The sequence below is a fragment of the Ursus maritimus genome, unplaced genomic scaffold, assembly GCF_017311325.1.
Source record: "Ursus maritimus isolate PB19 unplaced genomic scaffold, ASM1731132v1 scaffold_3, whole genome shotgun sequence".
In the NCBI taxonomy this organism is placed as follows: Eukaryota; Metazoa; Chordata; class Mammalia; order Carnivora; family Ursidae; genus Ursus; species Ursus maritimus.
In genome coordinates, this window is record NW_024425563.1 from 14695856 (window position 1) to 14714408 (window position 18553).

The following is an 18553-nucleotide window of genomic DNA, read 5'->3' on the forward strand; positions in this document are numbered from 1 at the left end:
CAAAGAGCCAAACGTAATATGACCACGGAGGAACCACAGCCTTAGGGGACAAGGCTTCTATAAAAAATATCTACTTTCCTCTTTCATAAAGAGTACCTATGGAGCCCCAAACTTTATTTTTTCCCCTCCACTCTGGGGTCAAGAAAGGGGAGAAGGCACATGACATACCCAGGACCGGCATTCACCACGCTCAACAGGATACATAGTAAGACCAAATAATAAACTTTAATTTGAGTATATCACAGTACAATATAATAATTCCTTTGAAGTAGAAAAATAATTATAAATTTTTTCCATTTGCAAGTAATCTTTGCTATCAACTATAAATAGTACATGGATGTTCTGAACTGTACATATGACACTACATTCCTCAGCCTGCACCCTCTTCTCTCCTGTATCATCACATGTAAGAAAAACTGCCATGCCCAAGATTGTCGATTGGGACCCCGCCAACACAGTTCACAAGTAGCTATCCTTACTAACAGAACTGGATGGTATCCCTCTTCAACTAGTCCCTACGCTTTTTTGACTCACTTCTATAGATTAAAAACTCTTTAAAAATTAGTTTAAAATTCCAGGAATTGCTATGTTTGGAGTATCTGCTTTTCCCCAAAGACAGGAAAATGGCAGGGAGACGCTAGACTGTTAATTCAACAAAACCTCATTTAAAAGTAAATCACCATCAATGGAAAAGCTTATCAAGTAGAAGAAATTTGAAAATAATAGCAATCAACTGGAAGACAAATTTCATTGCCAAAAGCCACTGTGGTGTTCCGTCTTTTTCCACTACTATGTTTCCTAATATTTTAAGTGAGCGTAATAGGAATCACAAGATAATTCTAAAATTAGAGCAGGTTCTGCCCAGCTCTGATCCACCGAGTACCTTAGATGGTAAGAACCAACTACTGAAAACGGAGGAACAACGTTAATGAAAAATAGAAGCTTTGGCGTTTGAAAAAATGATACAAATTTGTTTTTCTAAAATTCAGTTATTCAGGCCAGTTTGTTTTGACTTGTGCTCTGAACTGATTAGATCTGGGTCTAAGATAAAAGGAACTGAAAGAACCCCTTGCAACTGTCCAGAAGGCAAAGGCTACCTGCAGTCACTGATCTCCTCTCCTTAGCTACTCCCCTGCCATGCTCCCGGCTCCGTTCTGTCCGGCTTCCGCGGCCACAGCACATGCGGGGGGCATACTGGACAACTGAGCCAGTGCTTCCGTGAGTTCTCTAAGCTGTCTATAATGCTTCAAGGAATTAGGACTTTTTTTCGGTTCTCATGCCAGATAGGGATGGCTCTACACTTTGTATACCTGTAACGCTGGGGACCTTAAACTCATAGGAACAAAATACAGGGTGTGGAAACAAAGGTAATCTGGTACAGAAAACCATGTATGTCTATTTTCTAAAAAATCAGTTGTGAGTCTAAAACTGCTCAGTTGTATAATAGGTTTATGTTGCAAGAGCTCAGAAACATGGGGCTGGAATATGACTTAGGACAGAGTCCAGCCATTAGGAGGTTCCTTAAAGGGCTCTGCACAGTTCATGCTTTATTATCATTATATTAATAAATAGCCACACTGCATATATATAATCTCTGTAGCCCTACTTTCAAAATTGATGTTTATTCAGCATGATATATGAAAAAAAAATCCCTAATCTGTTTTGTTCCCTAAAATAGAACAGAGAAGTGACTAATGCAATTTGTATACTATTTCTTGAATACTTTTAAATATACCACACAGATTTTTTTCACAGTACTCACCTTTTAAAAAACTCTAATACTCCTGTTACTTCACTGTAATATGTTATTTATCAGCAGAATGACTGCAAGAGTAATCCTCAAAGTCCATTATCCATGAATGAGTTTGATAAAGGATCTTACTGCCACTCTTAGAATCATATCACTATTTATAACCTCTGCTCTCCTGAAATTCAGAAATGCGTTACAAAATTCTTTATGGAATTCCCCAGTAAAATGGGATAATGTACAGTTGGCTAAGATGAAGACGACAGAATGAGGGTGACTCTTGAGCATTAAAGGCATTTGTTATTGCAGCGAGGGGAAAATGCCATGGGATGCCAATATTTAAAAAAATTATGCCATTCTCCTTAAAGTCAGTAAATTACGTAAGAGTTCTCTGAGTATTTTTGGAAGAAAGGCACCAACAAGTCCAAAGTCTTATTGCTAGTCGGATCATACAGGGGCCACAGCACGGACTATGGCACTTAGTTCAGCCAGGAGGCTAGTTCTAAGCAAGTCAGTCACTGATCTTGAGGCTCAAAGGGCAAGGAAGGAAATGGCAAAGAACAGAACCCTGCATCTTACATTGATCTTGAGGAAAATGATTTCCAATTTCACATCAAAGTGGTGACTGGTTCCCTAGGGCTCTGGAGCTGTTTTAGACAGGCACTCTGTTTTCTTTGGCCCATTTCTTCATGATCCGGATGATGTACTCCACTTGGGTGTTACCTGTGCTTCTCAGTAAATGGAGCACTTCTCGAAGTGTCTCTCTGAGGAAAAGATTGGAAAGGACAAAGTGTTTCAATACAGCATGTATATTAACAGGTAAAATAAACTCGTACTTGTTCTTCACATACTTCCAGTAGGACATCTTCAGTAATAGACTAGGTCACTGTGTATTCACAAAGTTATGAACTTCCAAGCCTTCTATTTTTACGGTGGCATAGTAAAATGGAAGTTCTTTTTTTTATTTAAACTCAACTAGTCAACATATAGTATATCATTAGTTTCAGATGCAGTGTTCAGTGATTCATCAGTTGCGTATAACACCCAGTGTTCATCACATCATGTGCCCATCACCCAATTACCCCATCCCCCCACCCACCTCCCCTCCAGCAACCCTCAGTTTGTTTCCTAAAGTTAAGAGTCTCTCATGGTTTTTGTCCCTCTCTGTTGACTTCCCATTCAGTTTTCCCTCCCTTCCCCTATGATCCTCTGCGCGGCTTCTTATATTCCACATATGAGTGAACCCATATGATAATTGTCTTTCTCGGATTGACTTATTTCGCTCAGCATAATACCCTCCAGTTCCATCCACATCAATGTAAATAGTAAGTATTCATCCTTTCTGATGGCTGAGTAATATTCCATAAAAAGGAAATTCTATGAAATCCTTCTCACTAACCCAAGTTTTATTTACTTATACTATCTATATACATGCTATTAATTTTTCTGTCCTAATATGACATAAGTATTGCTATTTCTATGTCTATTCCGTATGACTGTGTAGAAAGAGGGTACATCAAGGAGCTGGGTTCAAAGAGTTGGGTTCAAATTCTAGCTTCGTACTAACAAGTTGCTTCTCTGAGTCCGAATGCTCCTTTGTTTGGTAATCACCATAAACTGGGTGTCACTGCCATATTTGTAAAATTTTACAGAGCCAGAGGAATGGATGATTTCTTCAAGAAAATTAATATATTAATACGCATGGAAGACAGGAAAGTTCAGGGCCAAGATTTGGCAAATACCTAGTATTTAGGGGTTTTTGTTTGTTTAAGTAGGCTCCATGCCCAGTGTAGTGCCCAGTGTGGGGCTTAAACTCATGACCCTGAGATCAACACCTGAGCTGAGGTTAAGAATCGGATGCTTGGGGCTCCTGGGTGGCTCAGTCAGTTAAGCATCTGTCTTTGGCTCAGGTCATGATCCCAGGGTCCTGGGATCAAGCCAGCATGGGGCTCCCTGCTCAGTGGGGAGTCTGCTTTTCTCTCTCCCTATGCCCCTTCCCCAGCTTGTACTCTCTCTCTAGCTGGCTCACTCTCTGTCTCTCAAATAAATAAAAAATTACTAAAAAAAAAAAAGAATCAGATGCTTAACTGACTGAGCCATCCAGGAGGCCCCCCCAACCAATATTTATGTTTTAAGTAATTTAAATTTAATTAAAATTGAAACTCATGTTTTAAGTAATGCATACTAAAACTTCCCTATTGCCTTATCAAATGTATAGGTGACTGCCTATTGATCCTCTTCCCTAAGAGTTCATTTGTATTTTCTATGTTTTTTTTCCCTCAAGCATCTTCTTTCACCTAATCAAATTCTTTAACCTTGTATTTAGGATTGGAAGTAAATACAAGGCAGGAAGTAATTTTTGATAGATTTACTTATAAAAAATAATCACATCTCCTGTTCATTTACCAGTAACAAATACATTCCACAAAGTTATTTTTAGAAAACCAAATTTAGTTTTAAATATTTTTATTTTTGTTACAAGTGGAGCTGTATGCTATTTAATTTTATGTAATCTACTGTCTAGGTATTTCCTGGAAAATGGGAAGGCAAAAGAAAAAAAAAAGAATTATCAACCATACCCACCCCATTCCTAATTCTCTGAAGCCTAAACTAAAAGACATGAAAAAGCCAACAGGCAAAGGAAAGAGTAGAAGAGATTGAAAAAGACTTCGTTTATGAAAATGACTATTCATTTAGAGCCAAATATAGATCTTGCTCTTACATTTGAAAGCTATAGTATGCTCAGTGTCCCTAGCACACATGATTTAGAATGACCCGATTTTACAACATAAAAAATTTCTGGAGGAAAAAGGTCAGACAGAAATATGAAACATCTTAATCTTCTATCCATCATTGTAATTTTGGGTTTTCAGTAGATAGCATCCAAGAAAACAATTCTTTTCCCTCACAAACCAGCAAAAGAATAGAGGTAGTGTCCCTTGTCTGATTACTTACTTGGGTTCTCTTCCAGCTAAGATCATCTGGAAAATGCCCACACAGGCACCCCTCTTGCCTTCCCAGTATTCAGGGTTGGGATCCAGCCGCTCTAAGACATCAAAAGCTTTGGCTGAATAGTAGAACTGGCCCATCTGATTAAAAGAAAATATTGTGATAATACTTGTACTCAAAAGATTACACAGAATGAAACTAAATGTAAAGATAACATGAAACAGAACTGTATAAAAAAGTGTAAGGTTAGTGATACCATTTTCAGTTAGCAATTTTTCATTAAAACAAAAAGGAAAATCACAATTTGAGAACATGGTTTAATTTATATCAACTTACGTTCATTCAGTTTTCAACAACATAACATTTTTTTTCTACATATAGTCAAGTTATGCTGTGATCAACACATTTACCCTTTCTTCTAATTATAGTGTAATCTTGATGATAAACTGATGATTGTGATTTGAGCAGGGTATCTTTCAGGTTTCCTCGATACATTCTGTAGATGACTATCATTCATTTTATGCTTATTTGATCATGTTCAACCCAAGAGAACACTACTTTCTCTGACCTCGTTCCTGAATTCTCAAAATGCCTAGATGGATACTACTACTCTAAACACCAAATCTTCTAAACGTTTAATTCATTTTGACAGACCTCTTTCCCAAATATACTACACATTTCCTTGGCCTAATAGAGCACGCCTAATACCATTAAATTCTGCTTAGATGAGTTTTCTTGATTGGCCATTATAAATGTAGTGTTGCCATTTTGCTGAAGGCTTCAAATTGCTGGGCAATCCCCCTTATTCAGGGTGGTTTAGTTACCTCTCCATTCCTGTGAACTGTTCTTCTAAACCTTTGCCAGTTTCCTTAAGATTTCTATTGCATTCTTAGCGTTTTTCTATCTTTCAGGGAAAACACAACTTTCCTCCCTTCAATTCAAATTATATTTGTACTTTCATTCATCCTTCCCTCATTTCTGCCCATTTCACAAGAAGAAGTGTTTTAACTCCTTTTCAAAGTTAATCCCTCTTCCTATGTTCTATTCAAATTACTTTTGGTGAAATAACAATGTGAATGGTACATGAAACACAAATGTACAGTTTAATGCCTATAACATGAACGCAAGTGTAATCACCACCCAGGTCAAGAAACAAGACATTGACAGCAAAACAGAAACTCTCTCTGTGTCCCTTCCAGACCACAACCTTCTCCTTCCCTCCAGAAGCAACTACTATTCCAACTTTTATGGTCATCAGTTTTTGTCCAAAGTCTTTGGCTTTTTTTTTTTTTTTTACAGTTTTATTTCCTATGTATATACCTTTAGACAATATAATTAAATTCTGCCTCTCAAAACTTTATATGAATACCATAAATATTCTTTTGTGTCTTACATATGTTAAGATGCATCTATATTGCTGGATGTAACTCTAATTGGTTCATTTTTTAGAACATTTTATTTTGAAATAATTCTAGATTTACAGGAAGTCATGAAGATAGTACAAAGAGGTCCCATGTACCTTTCACCCAATTCCCCAGTTACAGCTTACCATAGTACAATATCACGGTATTGAAACCAGGAAGTTGATATTGCTACAATGCGTGCGAATAGTTCTGTCATTTTATCAAATGTGTAGACTCACTAGCAAGATACTATCAAGATACAGAACTATTCCATCACCGCAAGGCTGTGCCACCTGTTTATAGTCATGTGCGCTCCCCTCCCTGCTCACCAGCCCTAAACCTCGGTAATCACCAATTTGTTCTACATCTCTACAATTTTGTCATTTCACAAATGTCGTATATGTATGTATATATATATGTATATATACATATGTGTGTATATATATATGTATATATACATATGTGTGTATATATATGTATATATACATATGTGTGTATATATATATGTATATGTGTGTGTGTATATATATGTATATGTGTGTGTGTATATATATATATATATACATATATATATATATATATATACATATATATATATATATGTGAAATCAAGCAGTACAGGACCCTTTGAGATTAGCTTTTTTCACTCAGCATAATGTCCTTGTTATTCCTTGTTAATCCAAGTTATTTTGGCACAGCATAGGAAATAGAGTCAATGGTTTATAATAGCATATGGTTACAGATGGTAGCTACACCCGTGAGCACAGCATAACACACAGAGTTGTCGAAACACTATGTTGTACACCTGAAACTAACGTGATATTGTGTGTAACTACACTTCAATTAAAAAACAATCTGAGTTATGGGATGTCTGGGTGGTTCAGTAGGTTAAGCGTCTGCTTTCAGTTTAGGTCATGATCCCAGGGTCCTAGGATCAAGTCCTGCATTTGGCTCCTTGCTCAGGGGGGAGCTTCTTCCTCTGCCTGCTGCTCCCCCTGCTTGTGCGCTTTCTCTCTCTCTGACAAGTAAATAAAGTCTTAAAAAATATTTAAAACTCTGAGTTATTGTGTATACCAATAGTTTGCTCCTATTATATAACTCTCAGAAAGCAGGAGGGACCTCCACCCAAAGTTTGGTTTGGATGTCGAGTGATGATGCCACACACACATCAAGAGAGCATGGAAAGATTTCTTACTTACATAATTGAGGTCTGTGGGGGAAGTAGGGCAGGCCTCTCAAGCAGGTTCAAAATGGCCTGAGACAGCAAGGCAAGGAGACTGGCTGGGTTTTTATTGTGGTTGGTGGTGGGGCTGGGATGAGGTTCCGGAGCAGGAGCAGGGGCTTGTGTCATTTAAATTACCTAATGGTGTCAGAGAAGGGACTACCTAGCATTTCTTATCATTTTGTCCACATATGGGGCACAAGGGGAAGAGGGAAGGGTGAGGCTTAAAAGCTGTCAGCTATCAAACATCAAGAAATGGAGTCAGGCTTGTCATTGCCATTCCTGTTTATTAATGAGTAGTAGTCCATGCCAAACCAGTTTGTTTAACCATTCACTACTGAAGGACACTTGGATTATTTCCAGTTTTTGGCTCTTACAAATAAAGCTGCTGTTGACATTGGGAATATGTATTTGTGTGGACACAGGTTTCATTTCTCTGGGATAAATGCCCAGGAGGGTGGTTGCTGGATCATATGATAAGGTATGTCTGTTTGTTAAAGAACCTGCCTATTTCACAGTATGTGTTTTTTTCATCCTTTTACTTTCAACCTTACAACCTTTTACATTTCAACTTTGAAATGAGTTTCTCGTAAAAAGCACATAGTTGGGTTATGATTTCTTATTCACTCTGTCAATGTCTGTCTTTTAATTGGTATATTTAGACCATTTACATTTAATGCAATTATTGCTATGTTAGGACTTAATTCTGCCATTTTTTTCCTATTTGCTTTTTTTGTTTTTCCTGGATATCTCGCACATGTCTCTGTAGTTTGCGGCTGGAGAAAGACGTGATTGTGCAATTAGCACAGCGGAAGGGCAAAAAAGTCTGGGCTTGACCTCTCCAGTCTTGAATACATATCTTTTTCCTGCTTTTTCTATATTGTAATAAGTCTTAGCCATGAGTGTAACTTTGAGTCATGTGAACCCTTCCAGTGACTCACCAAACTAGTGGGTGGTCATGGGACCACTGAAACAATAGCTTATGCTAAACTGTTTTTCAAGGTCGATATCTTCCTTTGATCTTTACCCCATCTTCCTCTCATCTCTTTTAGGGTCTTCGTCTGTCAAAAATGTTCCTACTCTCTTGAATCTTTAATTTCTTTGTTCAACAGCTCCTCTGCCTAAGGATATACTCTTACTCCCTACTCTGAAAGAAAAACCTCTCCCTCCACCTGCAAAAATACTCCCCCACCCCAAATCCCTAACCCTGTTTTTCCTTTTAAGTTGGCAACACATTTCCCCCGTTATCCTTAGCTTTATTTTTTTATCTATCTATCTATCTATCTACCTACCTACCTACCTACCTACCTACCTACTGTGGTCTACACTCACTGAGTCTGCTTTCTAATCTCATTCTCTTCTCTACCCACTATTGTTTTCTCACGTCTCATACAGTTCCATCAGGTTGCAGATTTGACATTCTCCTCCCTTGGCTTTTGATAAATACGAACAAGAAAAACAGGCATAAAAAGCACCTTTTCCCCACTCCCGGTTCTTTTCTTTCCTTATGTCCATCTTCATCCTTTGTCTCTTTCACTGATTCTTCTATTTCTATTCCTTAAACACTGGTGTCCACGTGGTTCCTCATCTCATTCACTGGTTAACCTCATTCTCTCCCATACTCTGCTGCTGCTGCTACTACTACTACTACTACTATTACTACCACTACCACCACCACCATTAACTACTGTTAACTTTCTCTCGCTCTCTTTTTTTTTTTAGAGAGAGAGAGAGAGAGAGCATGCACATGGGTGGGGGGAGGGGCAGAGAGAGAGGGAGGAGAGAAGAGAGAGAATCCTAAGCTATCTCCATGCCCAGCACACAGGGCCAATCCCACAACCCCAGGATCATGACCTGAGCGGAAATCAAGAGTTGGATGCTTAACTGACTGAGCAATCCAGGTGCCCCTGTGTTAACTTCTAAAACTACATTTCTAATCCTGACCTCTCACATGAACAACTGAGCTCCAGGCTTGCCCTGATAATTTCCTACATGTAATATCTCTACCTGGAGCCCCAAACACACTTCAGATTTAATACATTTACAACTGAACTAAATTCCTCTCCGAATGTTTTCTTTCCCTCTGCCTTCACTAACTCACTTAATGTCACTGCCATCTACTAAGTCATGTTAAACATTTTTAAGCTTCCTATGTTTTAAAACCTTTTCCATTGATGGTGATTCACTTTATTTTAGTAATGATTCACTTTGAAATGAGCTATTATTAATTAATTTAACACTAGATTCTCTTTACCTAACATTTGTTTGTCTTTTGGGCAGGAAGAAATATTCCAAAAAAAGGAATTTCCAGAATTTGAGGCTAATTTGTAAAAAAAACCTTTTAATCTATAGGATAGGGCCGAAAAGTCCTCCCTCCTTCTCTCTGCCTTTCCAACTCCATACACACACACACACGCACGCACCTGCTCCCGCATACACACATAGAGAGCCAATCCTTTAGTAAATCTGATTGGTTTTTTATTCTCTTTTTCTGGTTCCTTTGTCTCTCCTGTCTACAATTTGCACCTAAGTATTCCCCAAGGTTTGGTTTGCAACTCTCTACTCTTCTCACTTTCCTTCCTTACCTGGGTAATCTTGTTTTCTAGGGCTTTAATTACTATTGAAATGGCGATGATTTCTCCAATCTATGATGTCAGATGACATCTTTCTTCAGAACCAAGTTTCCAACTACCAGATGAGTATCTCTACTTGGATGGTATCTAAAGACTCGCACACAAGCTTTAGAAATCTAAAACAATCTCTCTAAATCATTGTTTCATATACATTGTTTCATATTTCATTTATATGCATACATACTTGATATACATATAAAACCCTGAAATGCTGTTTTATCTCTGAGTTCAGTTTGTTCATGAAAAGGATGACATTTCTTTTTCTTTTTTTAAAGATTTTATTTATTTATTTATTTATTTATTTATTTATTTATTTATTTATTTAAGTAGGTGCCACACCCAGCAGGGAGCCCAACATGGGGCCTGAACTCACAACCCTGAGATCAAGAGTCCCATGCTCTTCCAACTGAGCCAGCCAGGAGCCCCAGGGATGACATTTCTGATAGTTCTATGTGAATCCTCTTACCAACGGCCATTTAATCTCTAGGACACCTCTCCCTAAAAATTAATCAGTGTAGTACATGAAACTGATCTTCAGTTTTCCCTTTAGATCTCACTCAGACTCACCTTGTAGCAGTCATTAGCAATGAGCTGTAAGAGGCTAAAGGACTCGCCAGAGGTTTCCATCTTGAGATAAAGTTCCCAGGCTAGTCTTGGTTTCTTGTTCATGATATCTACAAAAAGAAGCAAAGCTTTTTGCCTCTTAAATATATAGGAAATACAATTCTGCATCTTGCTATTCTTTGGATTTGGTTCTATGTTCCAAACAGACAAAGAAATGGTAAACAGCTCTTATGCAGAAAGTTTGCAATGTTAACATTAAGCTGGTTCTCCATCAGAACTATACCATATGTAAAATACTTAAGTTAGAAGTCACATAATTATATCTTTTTAGATTGGGTTCATTTCCAGTAGTTCCCACTTTGCTCATCTGCTTAAAAGTCATGTATCATTCATTCAATCCTATTTATATAGTTTCAGCCTCACTTTAGAACATCTGATTGCTGAAATTTTCCCATGACTTTAAGAACTCTGTGAACATTTTAAATCCAGGTGGAAAAAAAGGAGCAAGAAAAGATAATGAAGGGGGAGAGACAGACAGACAGAGGTTATAGGCTATATAATATTAAAAAATCTTATGCGGGGCGCCTGGGTGGCACAGTGGTTAAGTGTCTGCCTTCGGCTCAGGGCGTGATCCCAGCGTTACGGGATCGAGCCCCACATCAGGCTCCTCCACTATGAGCCTGCTTCTTCCTCTCCCACTCCCCCTGCTTGTGTTCCCTCTCTCGCTGGCTGTCTCTATCTCTATCAAATAAATAAATAAAATCTTTAAAAAAAAAAAAATCTTATGCTTTTGACATTTTATTACTTTTCAGGCCTGCATCATAATGAAAAGGTAAAATTAGCATAATAATATCATTTAACAAAGAACCCTGTAAACTGAGATTCTGGAAACTTTAACAGGGCTGATGGAAAAACTTGGCATCTTTCAGGACTGTTCATGCTAGGTCAACATTGTATGGTGGAACTAATCACAAGGTAAACATATGTAATACATGTTCAGGACCACCCTTACACTCAGTAGCATTAATGATGCTTAATTTCAGTGTTTACTCATTCTATGAAACATAATTAGAAATGTTCACTGTAATTTCCATCCAGAAGATTATGCAACAGAGAAGAAAAAGAGGATTCCTCTGTAACATTTAAAAGAAAACTCACAGCACCGAGCTAACCAACTGAGGTAAATGTAATCATTTTTCATCTTCTCACTTTGGATTAAAAGGAAAACCTGCAAGAAGAGGAAAGAAAAGGAATAAACACAAAGCTATTTTTGTGGTAAAAATACCATATCGGCTTGCCTTAGATTAATACTTAGTGTAGCCTTACAGACGGTCAAATTCTCTACAGGGTGCTAAGGAAAGGACAAAACTATGGTGATGTTGACACACTTCTCTCAGTTATTGATATCACAAGCTGACTGAAGAAATTTGGTAAGGATATAGAAGATTTGAACAGAATAATTACAACCACATAACACCTATTTTGTTCAAGGACACATGACCATGTTACTGGACAGTAAAGTAAGTCTCAACAAATTTTGAAGGACTGGTGTAATACAGAGCACACTGGATGACCACAATATGATTAAGTTAGAAATCAAAAGGAAATAGCTTGGGAAAGAATACACATATTTGAAAATTATGACACACATTTTAAAATAACTCACAAAGAAGACATAACGGAAGGCAGAAAATAATTAGAATTTGAATTAAAACAAGTGGAACAATTTGGTAAATAATAACAAAATTGAATTGAATAATTCAACTGAATTGCTTTGAATGATTCAGGCAAATCAGTCTATGAAGGTTGAAGTAAAAAATAGTGGTTAGCCTTGGGAGAAAGGGACGAACTCAAATAAGGAGATGAGGGGGTTTTTATGGGGTTAAGGTAATACTGTTTCATGATCTGAGTACTGATTATTTGGCTACGTTCACTTTAAAAATTCATCAAGCTATATACTTTGATTTGGATATTTTTCTCGACATATGTTATGCTTTTATAAAGTATAGCATAAAAAGGAAAACAATAATATGGTTATAAAATCTATATGTCTATTTACATTGTAGTTTTTAATGTAACCTAAGAACAAAGGAACCTTTCATAATCCTTTGTCCCTGAACATTTTATTTCAGTGAGAAAAAGATAACAATGTTTTTATTTTTATTATGCCTTTTCAAATTTTTATTTAAATTCCAGTTAGCTAACATATAGTGTAATATTACTTTCAGATGTAGAATTTAGTGATTCAACAGTTAACATACAACACCCAATGCCCAGCCCAAGTGCATTCCATAATCCCCATCACCCGTTTAGCCCATCCCTCATCCCTCCCCTCCAGCAACCCCCAGTTCGTTCTTTATAGTTAAGAGTCTGTTTTATAGTTTGCCTCACTCTTTTTTTTCTTTCCCCTATGTTCATCTATTTTGTTTCACTCTGGAAAATAGTATGGAGGTTCATCGAAAAGTTAAAGATAACAATGTTTTTAAATAGAATCATTTGAATGCATCAAAAGCATGTACCCACCTCTTCACCCTCACTGGTATTGCCTGTTGCAGCTTTGGCTTGGGCATAATTAAAGTTAAAGATGTCATCATTGTAGAAGTAACTCTGAAAAATATCCCAAGAATAGGTCACATTGAGTATAACATACGAATATAACATATCGGTTATACTAGATAAACTCAAAAATAATTTTAAGAAATTAGCTGACACCATCAATGCCACTGTAGTAAAAGGGCCATCTCTAAAAGTATCTTTTTTAAAAAGATTTTATTTATTTATCAGAGAGAGAGAGAGCACACAAAGCAGGGGGAGTGGCAGGCAGAGGGAGAAGCAGACTCCCCACTGAACAGAGAGCCAGATGTGAGACTCGATCCCAGGACCCTGGGATCATAAGACAAACGCTTAACCAACTGAGCCACCCAGGTGTCCCTCTAGAAGTATCTTACTTCTGACACATTATATATAGTATTTTGTAGACAAACTCATCTAGAAAATTCTATACTGACCTTAAATGAGTTGAGGTAAATCAAGACATCATCAAATTGCTTAAGCAGAAAGAAACAGGAAGCCATGCACTGCCTCCCAGGTATTGTATCTGAAAGGGAATGGGAAAAGAAATCAGGTATATTCATGAAACTGAAAGTTCTCTTTAGCTGAAATTTAAGTTACTTTATAATTTAGAGATAGGAATGTATTCCAAGACATCTTTTCAGATTCTGAAATTATAGCTTCTATTCAGTGGACAAAACCTCAGCATAATGGAGGTCACAGTACTTGAGAGTGACCAATAGTCTCTCTTGGGGCTAACTCACAGACTCCAGAATGAACACACACCCTGCAGGCTACAGTACTCCTCAGATGTTTTTCCCAGGCTTTGAGTCTGTCATCAACTCTGACACGTGCACATTCAACTAACGTGGCTTAGTCTCCATCATCACTCATCTAAGACACTCATCTAGCACTTCCAATCTCAAATGGAGAAATAATTTGCCATGGAATCATCTGGTCCTGATCCTGACCAACCTTCTGTCTGTTACCGGATTTCTGTTTGAGATAGTAGAGAATTAGTATAGCCCCCACCCTTGCCACTTGCACTCCTATTCGTTCTTGCTCTGTTCAATTTTTCCCCCATAGCACTTATCACAGATATACTATATAATCTCTTTCTTTATTGTGTTTATTGTCTGTCCCACTAGACCGTATGCTTTACAAGGATGGAGAACTTGTTTTGTTTACTACTATACCCCCAACACTTTAATAAATTTTTGTTGTATGAATGAATCAAATGAAGAAAAGAAATATTATTCAATAAATGGTTTCGGTGAAACATCTGAAAGAAAATGAATATCCAGGGGTGATAAAAATATTTAACAACTAGTTCATCACAAATACTGTCCATCAGAATAGAAGCTAGCCTTAGACAACTGGTACAAATAGCCATATCAGTTCATACCGGCTAACTATTAGTGCTTTTTATAGCCCTTTCTGAAATCTAACACTCAATCCTGACTGATGAAGTAAATATTTTAATAATAAAAATGAAGCAACAAAACTACTGGTGGGAAAATAAGTAAATATTATATAACTGTGGGGGTACGAAAGCACTTTCTAAGCTAGATACCCATGTAAAATATCATTACAAAAATAAAACTTCAATAAGATTTAAATTTTTTACACGTGAAAAAATATCATAGGCAAAATTAAAAGGCAAATGACCCACCAGAAAAAATATCTATGACATGATGAAAGTTGAATACATAAAGAGCTCTTGAAAAATCAATAGAAGTTAACATTTCAAATAAAAAACAGAATCAAATTTTAAAAACTCACATGAACTAAAGATTACATTCATTCTCTTCTATTTATATAATCTCTCATCCCACTTTATCTGAGATGTTGAGAAAAGCTAATCCAATATTCTCTCCTATGTCTCTCCCACAGGACTTCCTACTTGATACTTTGATACTTTGCTTTCAAGCCTGACACATGTAACCCTGGACAGAGACTCAAACTTCACCAGTCAATATATGACCAACTTCAATTATGAATCATGTGAATGAGGACTGATTTCAGACCTACCACACTCACTCGCTGACCCTCCCACCAGCTGGAAGAACTGCTGGGCAATTTTCATATGGTCCCTCTGAAAAACAAAGCAGAGCTGAGATAGTTGATAGAAGCTGAAAATACTTTATTTGTATTACACTTTATGGTTTTAAAATATGTGCCAGGATTTAACATACACCCTTGTTTTACATCCTCTCCCAAACAAACTAATTCTTATTAGCATAAGCACTAGAGAATTATAACCTGAAACTAAATTAAAACCTACCGTGGGTCAGATAAAAAAAGAAGAAAAAAATCCAATCCCCAAACTCTATCCTAAAAGTAACTTCATTAAATGAACTCATTCATCTAGTCATTCATTCACACATCCAACAGACACTTACTGCTCTTTTATCACACTTCAGACCTTGTGGTAGGAGCCACGGTTATAACAAGGAGTATTAATTCAATACACTCATTCACTTATTCAATAACCATGTACTGCCTATCAGTACAGTGCCTAAGGCACTGTAGAGTGAGCTAGAGATAAAAATATTTATTCCTATATCCAGCTTGTTCCCAAAAGAACTTGATGTGCCATATTCAGATGAATAAGAACTTAATTTTAAACAGTTATGGTGTTTATAAAAGTCTTTGCCAAAGAAACAATTATCCCCATTTTACAGATGCCAAAATTATAGCTCAGGGGTGTGCAAGGTTAAACAAACTCACTGAGAATAAGAATGAAGCTGTGCAATGATTTGCAGTTATTATTAGATATAAATGCTGCTTAAAAATTGGGCTGTTAAAAGATGAAGCAGCAACTCTTAGAGTTAAAGCTTTCTTTTTTTTGGTCTTTAAATAACCGAATTCTTTTTATAATGGAATCTGGGTTGGGGGATATGGAGAAAGGAAAGGAACTGCAGATGAGCCTATTTGTGAACTTGTTGGTAGAACTTTAACATTCATTTTGATCTCGTCCACACACTATAACCGCAACTATAGATTACCAGTGACTTCATACTCACCGAACCCATTTCCTGGCCAAGGGCCGCACTGACCACTCCTTTGAGGATATACTCCTGGCAACATGGAATAACACTAATTAATTTCCAAAGAATGTGTAGCTATGAAATCTCTTTCAAATTAATTTCAACTTAATGCTTTATATATATTATCAAAAGTTACCCAGTGTCACTTTTCTCTGTTCTATCCCTGGCTTGAATGAAAGAATTAGGAGACTTTCATTTGTTTTTCAGGAAAGTGTCCATATAACAGAATTTACCATATTTGTAAATTCACAATCTTAAGCAGAAAAACTCAGTGGAAACCTCGAGAAATTAAGTTTTATTTCAACTCAATGGAACAAATTAACAATAAAACATGTATGTAATAATTTTTATCACTTTATTAGCCACTGCCATTCTTTGTGACCACATCACATACATTATTTTCCCTTTCTAATCATATAATAACTTTTATTTGCTAATAATCCTTTTCCTAAAAAAAAAGTATCCTCTGATCTCCATTTGTAAGGTATTCTCTCTTTTGGAGCCCTGGAGCCTCACCTTTATCGCTTTCAGACTTGGCTCTATTCTTTAACAGACATCTTCCTTAGCAGCTTTATAAATTTTTTATGTAGGCACTATTTTTATTTAAAAGGGCTCATTAAAAAAGCAGTATAAAAGATGCTGAAACTTTTATACACTTGAGAAATATATCTGTTTAGATTTCATGGGGTCTAGAAACATTTCAGTCTTTCATTCAGTAAGTGCAATGTCTGTTACATGCTTAGTTGCACACAGTGTTGGAAATACAAACTGACACAGGCCCTGACTGCAAAGAGCTAACAATCCAGTAGGGGAGAAAGACAAGTTACAATTCTACTGGTGAGATAAGTTTCTATATCTTGTTAGTTCCATTAGAACTCTAGATTTCAGTTTTTTCAAACCTCAACCCTTTGGAGGAAATGACCACATATAAGGGAGTTTAAAAACATTAAAAAATCCAGACTATTCATTCTCATATCGAAAGTCTCACAGGACATTCCTAGATCAACATATATGGTCTTTTCCGAGAGTCTACAAGCTGGGATCTTCTCTAATATGCCTTCCCACTAGCTTTCTGAAATTCTACTTTCAACAGAAGTTGGTTAGTAAAATGGTAACACATTTTCAATTACCTGAGGAGTAGTAGGTTCCAGATCCTTAATTAAGTTATAAGCTTCTTGTACATCATCTGAAATACAAGAAATAAGTAGCTATACTAGTCTGTATTCCAGCAAACCCTTCTAAAATAGTCCCGAAAAGGTAAGATCCTTCAGCATTCAAACATTCATGGGAAGTATGATTTGTTTCATCTGTCCTCTAACTCTCCATCAACTTCAATGTGGAGTAATTATCCTAAAGATAACCAAATATCTTAGGAAACCTGTAAGTCATGAAGCACCTAAAAAAATGTTCAAGCTAAGAATATGGACTGAGTATTATATAAAAATGGCATTGTAGTTATATAAGTAAAACGACTGATTTTTTTTAAAAAGGCAATATATAATAAGTATGTAGGAGTGAAATGATATGAAGTCTGGGATTTGCTTTAAGATGTTTCAGTGGTAGTGGGGCACCTGGGTGGCTCAGTGGGTTAAGCCTCTGCCTTCAACCAGGTCATGATCCCGGGGTTCTGGGATCAAGCCCTGCATTGGCTCCGGGGAGCCTGCTTCTCCCTCTGCCTCTCCCTCTGCCTGCCGCCCCCCGTACTTGTGCTTTCTCTCTCTCTCTCTGTCAAATAAATAAATAAGATCTTAAAAAAAAAAGACGTTTCAGAGTAAAAAGGGACAGGGAGAATGGATGAAAGAATGGCAATATTTTGAAGATTGTTGAATCTGGAATGAATATGTTGGGTGTTCATTTTGGGTGTTTATACTAGTTTGCTTAATTTGAAAAATTTTTTATAATTTCTAAAATATATAAGATATTTAATTCTTGTCCAAATGCCTACTTCTTTGTGCTTTCATATCAAATAGAACTGTTTGCAAGTTCATGTTCTTATTTTAATAAACACTTACATTTTCCTCGAGGAGGAATATGTTGTCTGGTTGGTTTCTACCATGCACCTAAAAAGGCCCACACTGTTAGTCCAAAGCTCATGACAGAGTGCAACCACCACCGCATGGCAGCTACTATCCTGTACTCAGAACTGTTAGAGCAAAGACTGCTTAGGCATGTGTCTAACAATTTTAACCTTACTTAGGGGCAGTAAACATCACATTCTCTTTGAATCATAATATTTCTCATAAGCAGCTGGAAGTACAAAGAAACAGAAAGGCAGACAACTAGAGCAAATAAAAAATAGTTGATGATAAAAAAAAAACCTGAAGAAAATGTGGATGTGCATTATACATAGAAAAAGAACCACAAGGAAGGGGAAGGAAAACAGTGGGAAAACTGGAATAGAACAGGTAGGGAACAGAAGACAGAAAAATAAGAGA

At 36.8% G+C, this 18553-nt stretch overlaps 1 protein-coding gene across 1 annotated transcript in view; it reads right to left on the reverse strand.

Moving 5' to 3' along the window:
- Nucleotides 1-206: 206 nt before the first annotated feature.
- Nucleotides 207-18553, reverse strand: part of TTC26 (tetratricopeptide repeat domain 26) — a 46460-nt gene continuing 28113 nt past the window's right edge. The window contains exons 10-18 of the mRNA XM_008697371.2: nt 17249-17304; nt 16095-16148; nt 15100-15163; nt 13527-13615; nt 13042-13125; nt 11677-11746; nt 10522-10628; nt 4703-4836; nt 207-2511 (exon numbers count right to left, since the gene is read on the reverse strand). Of these exons, the coding sequence (XP_008695593.1) occupies nt 2400-2511; nt 4703-4836; nt 10522-10628; nt 11677-11746; nt 13042-13125; nt 13527-13615; nt 15100-15163; nt 16095-16148; nt 17249-17304 (770 nt within the window). The 3' untranslated portion in view covers nt 207-2399. The remainder of the gene's footprint in view (nt 2512-4702; nt 4837-10521; nt 10629-11676; nt 11747-13041; nt 13126-13526; nt 13616-15099; nt 15164-16094; nt 16149-17248; nt 17305-18553) is intronic.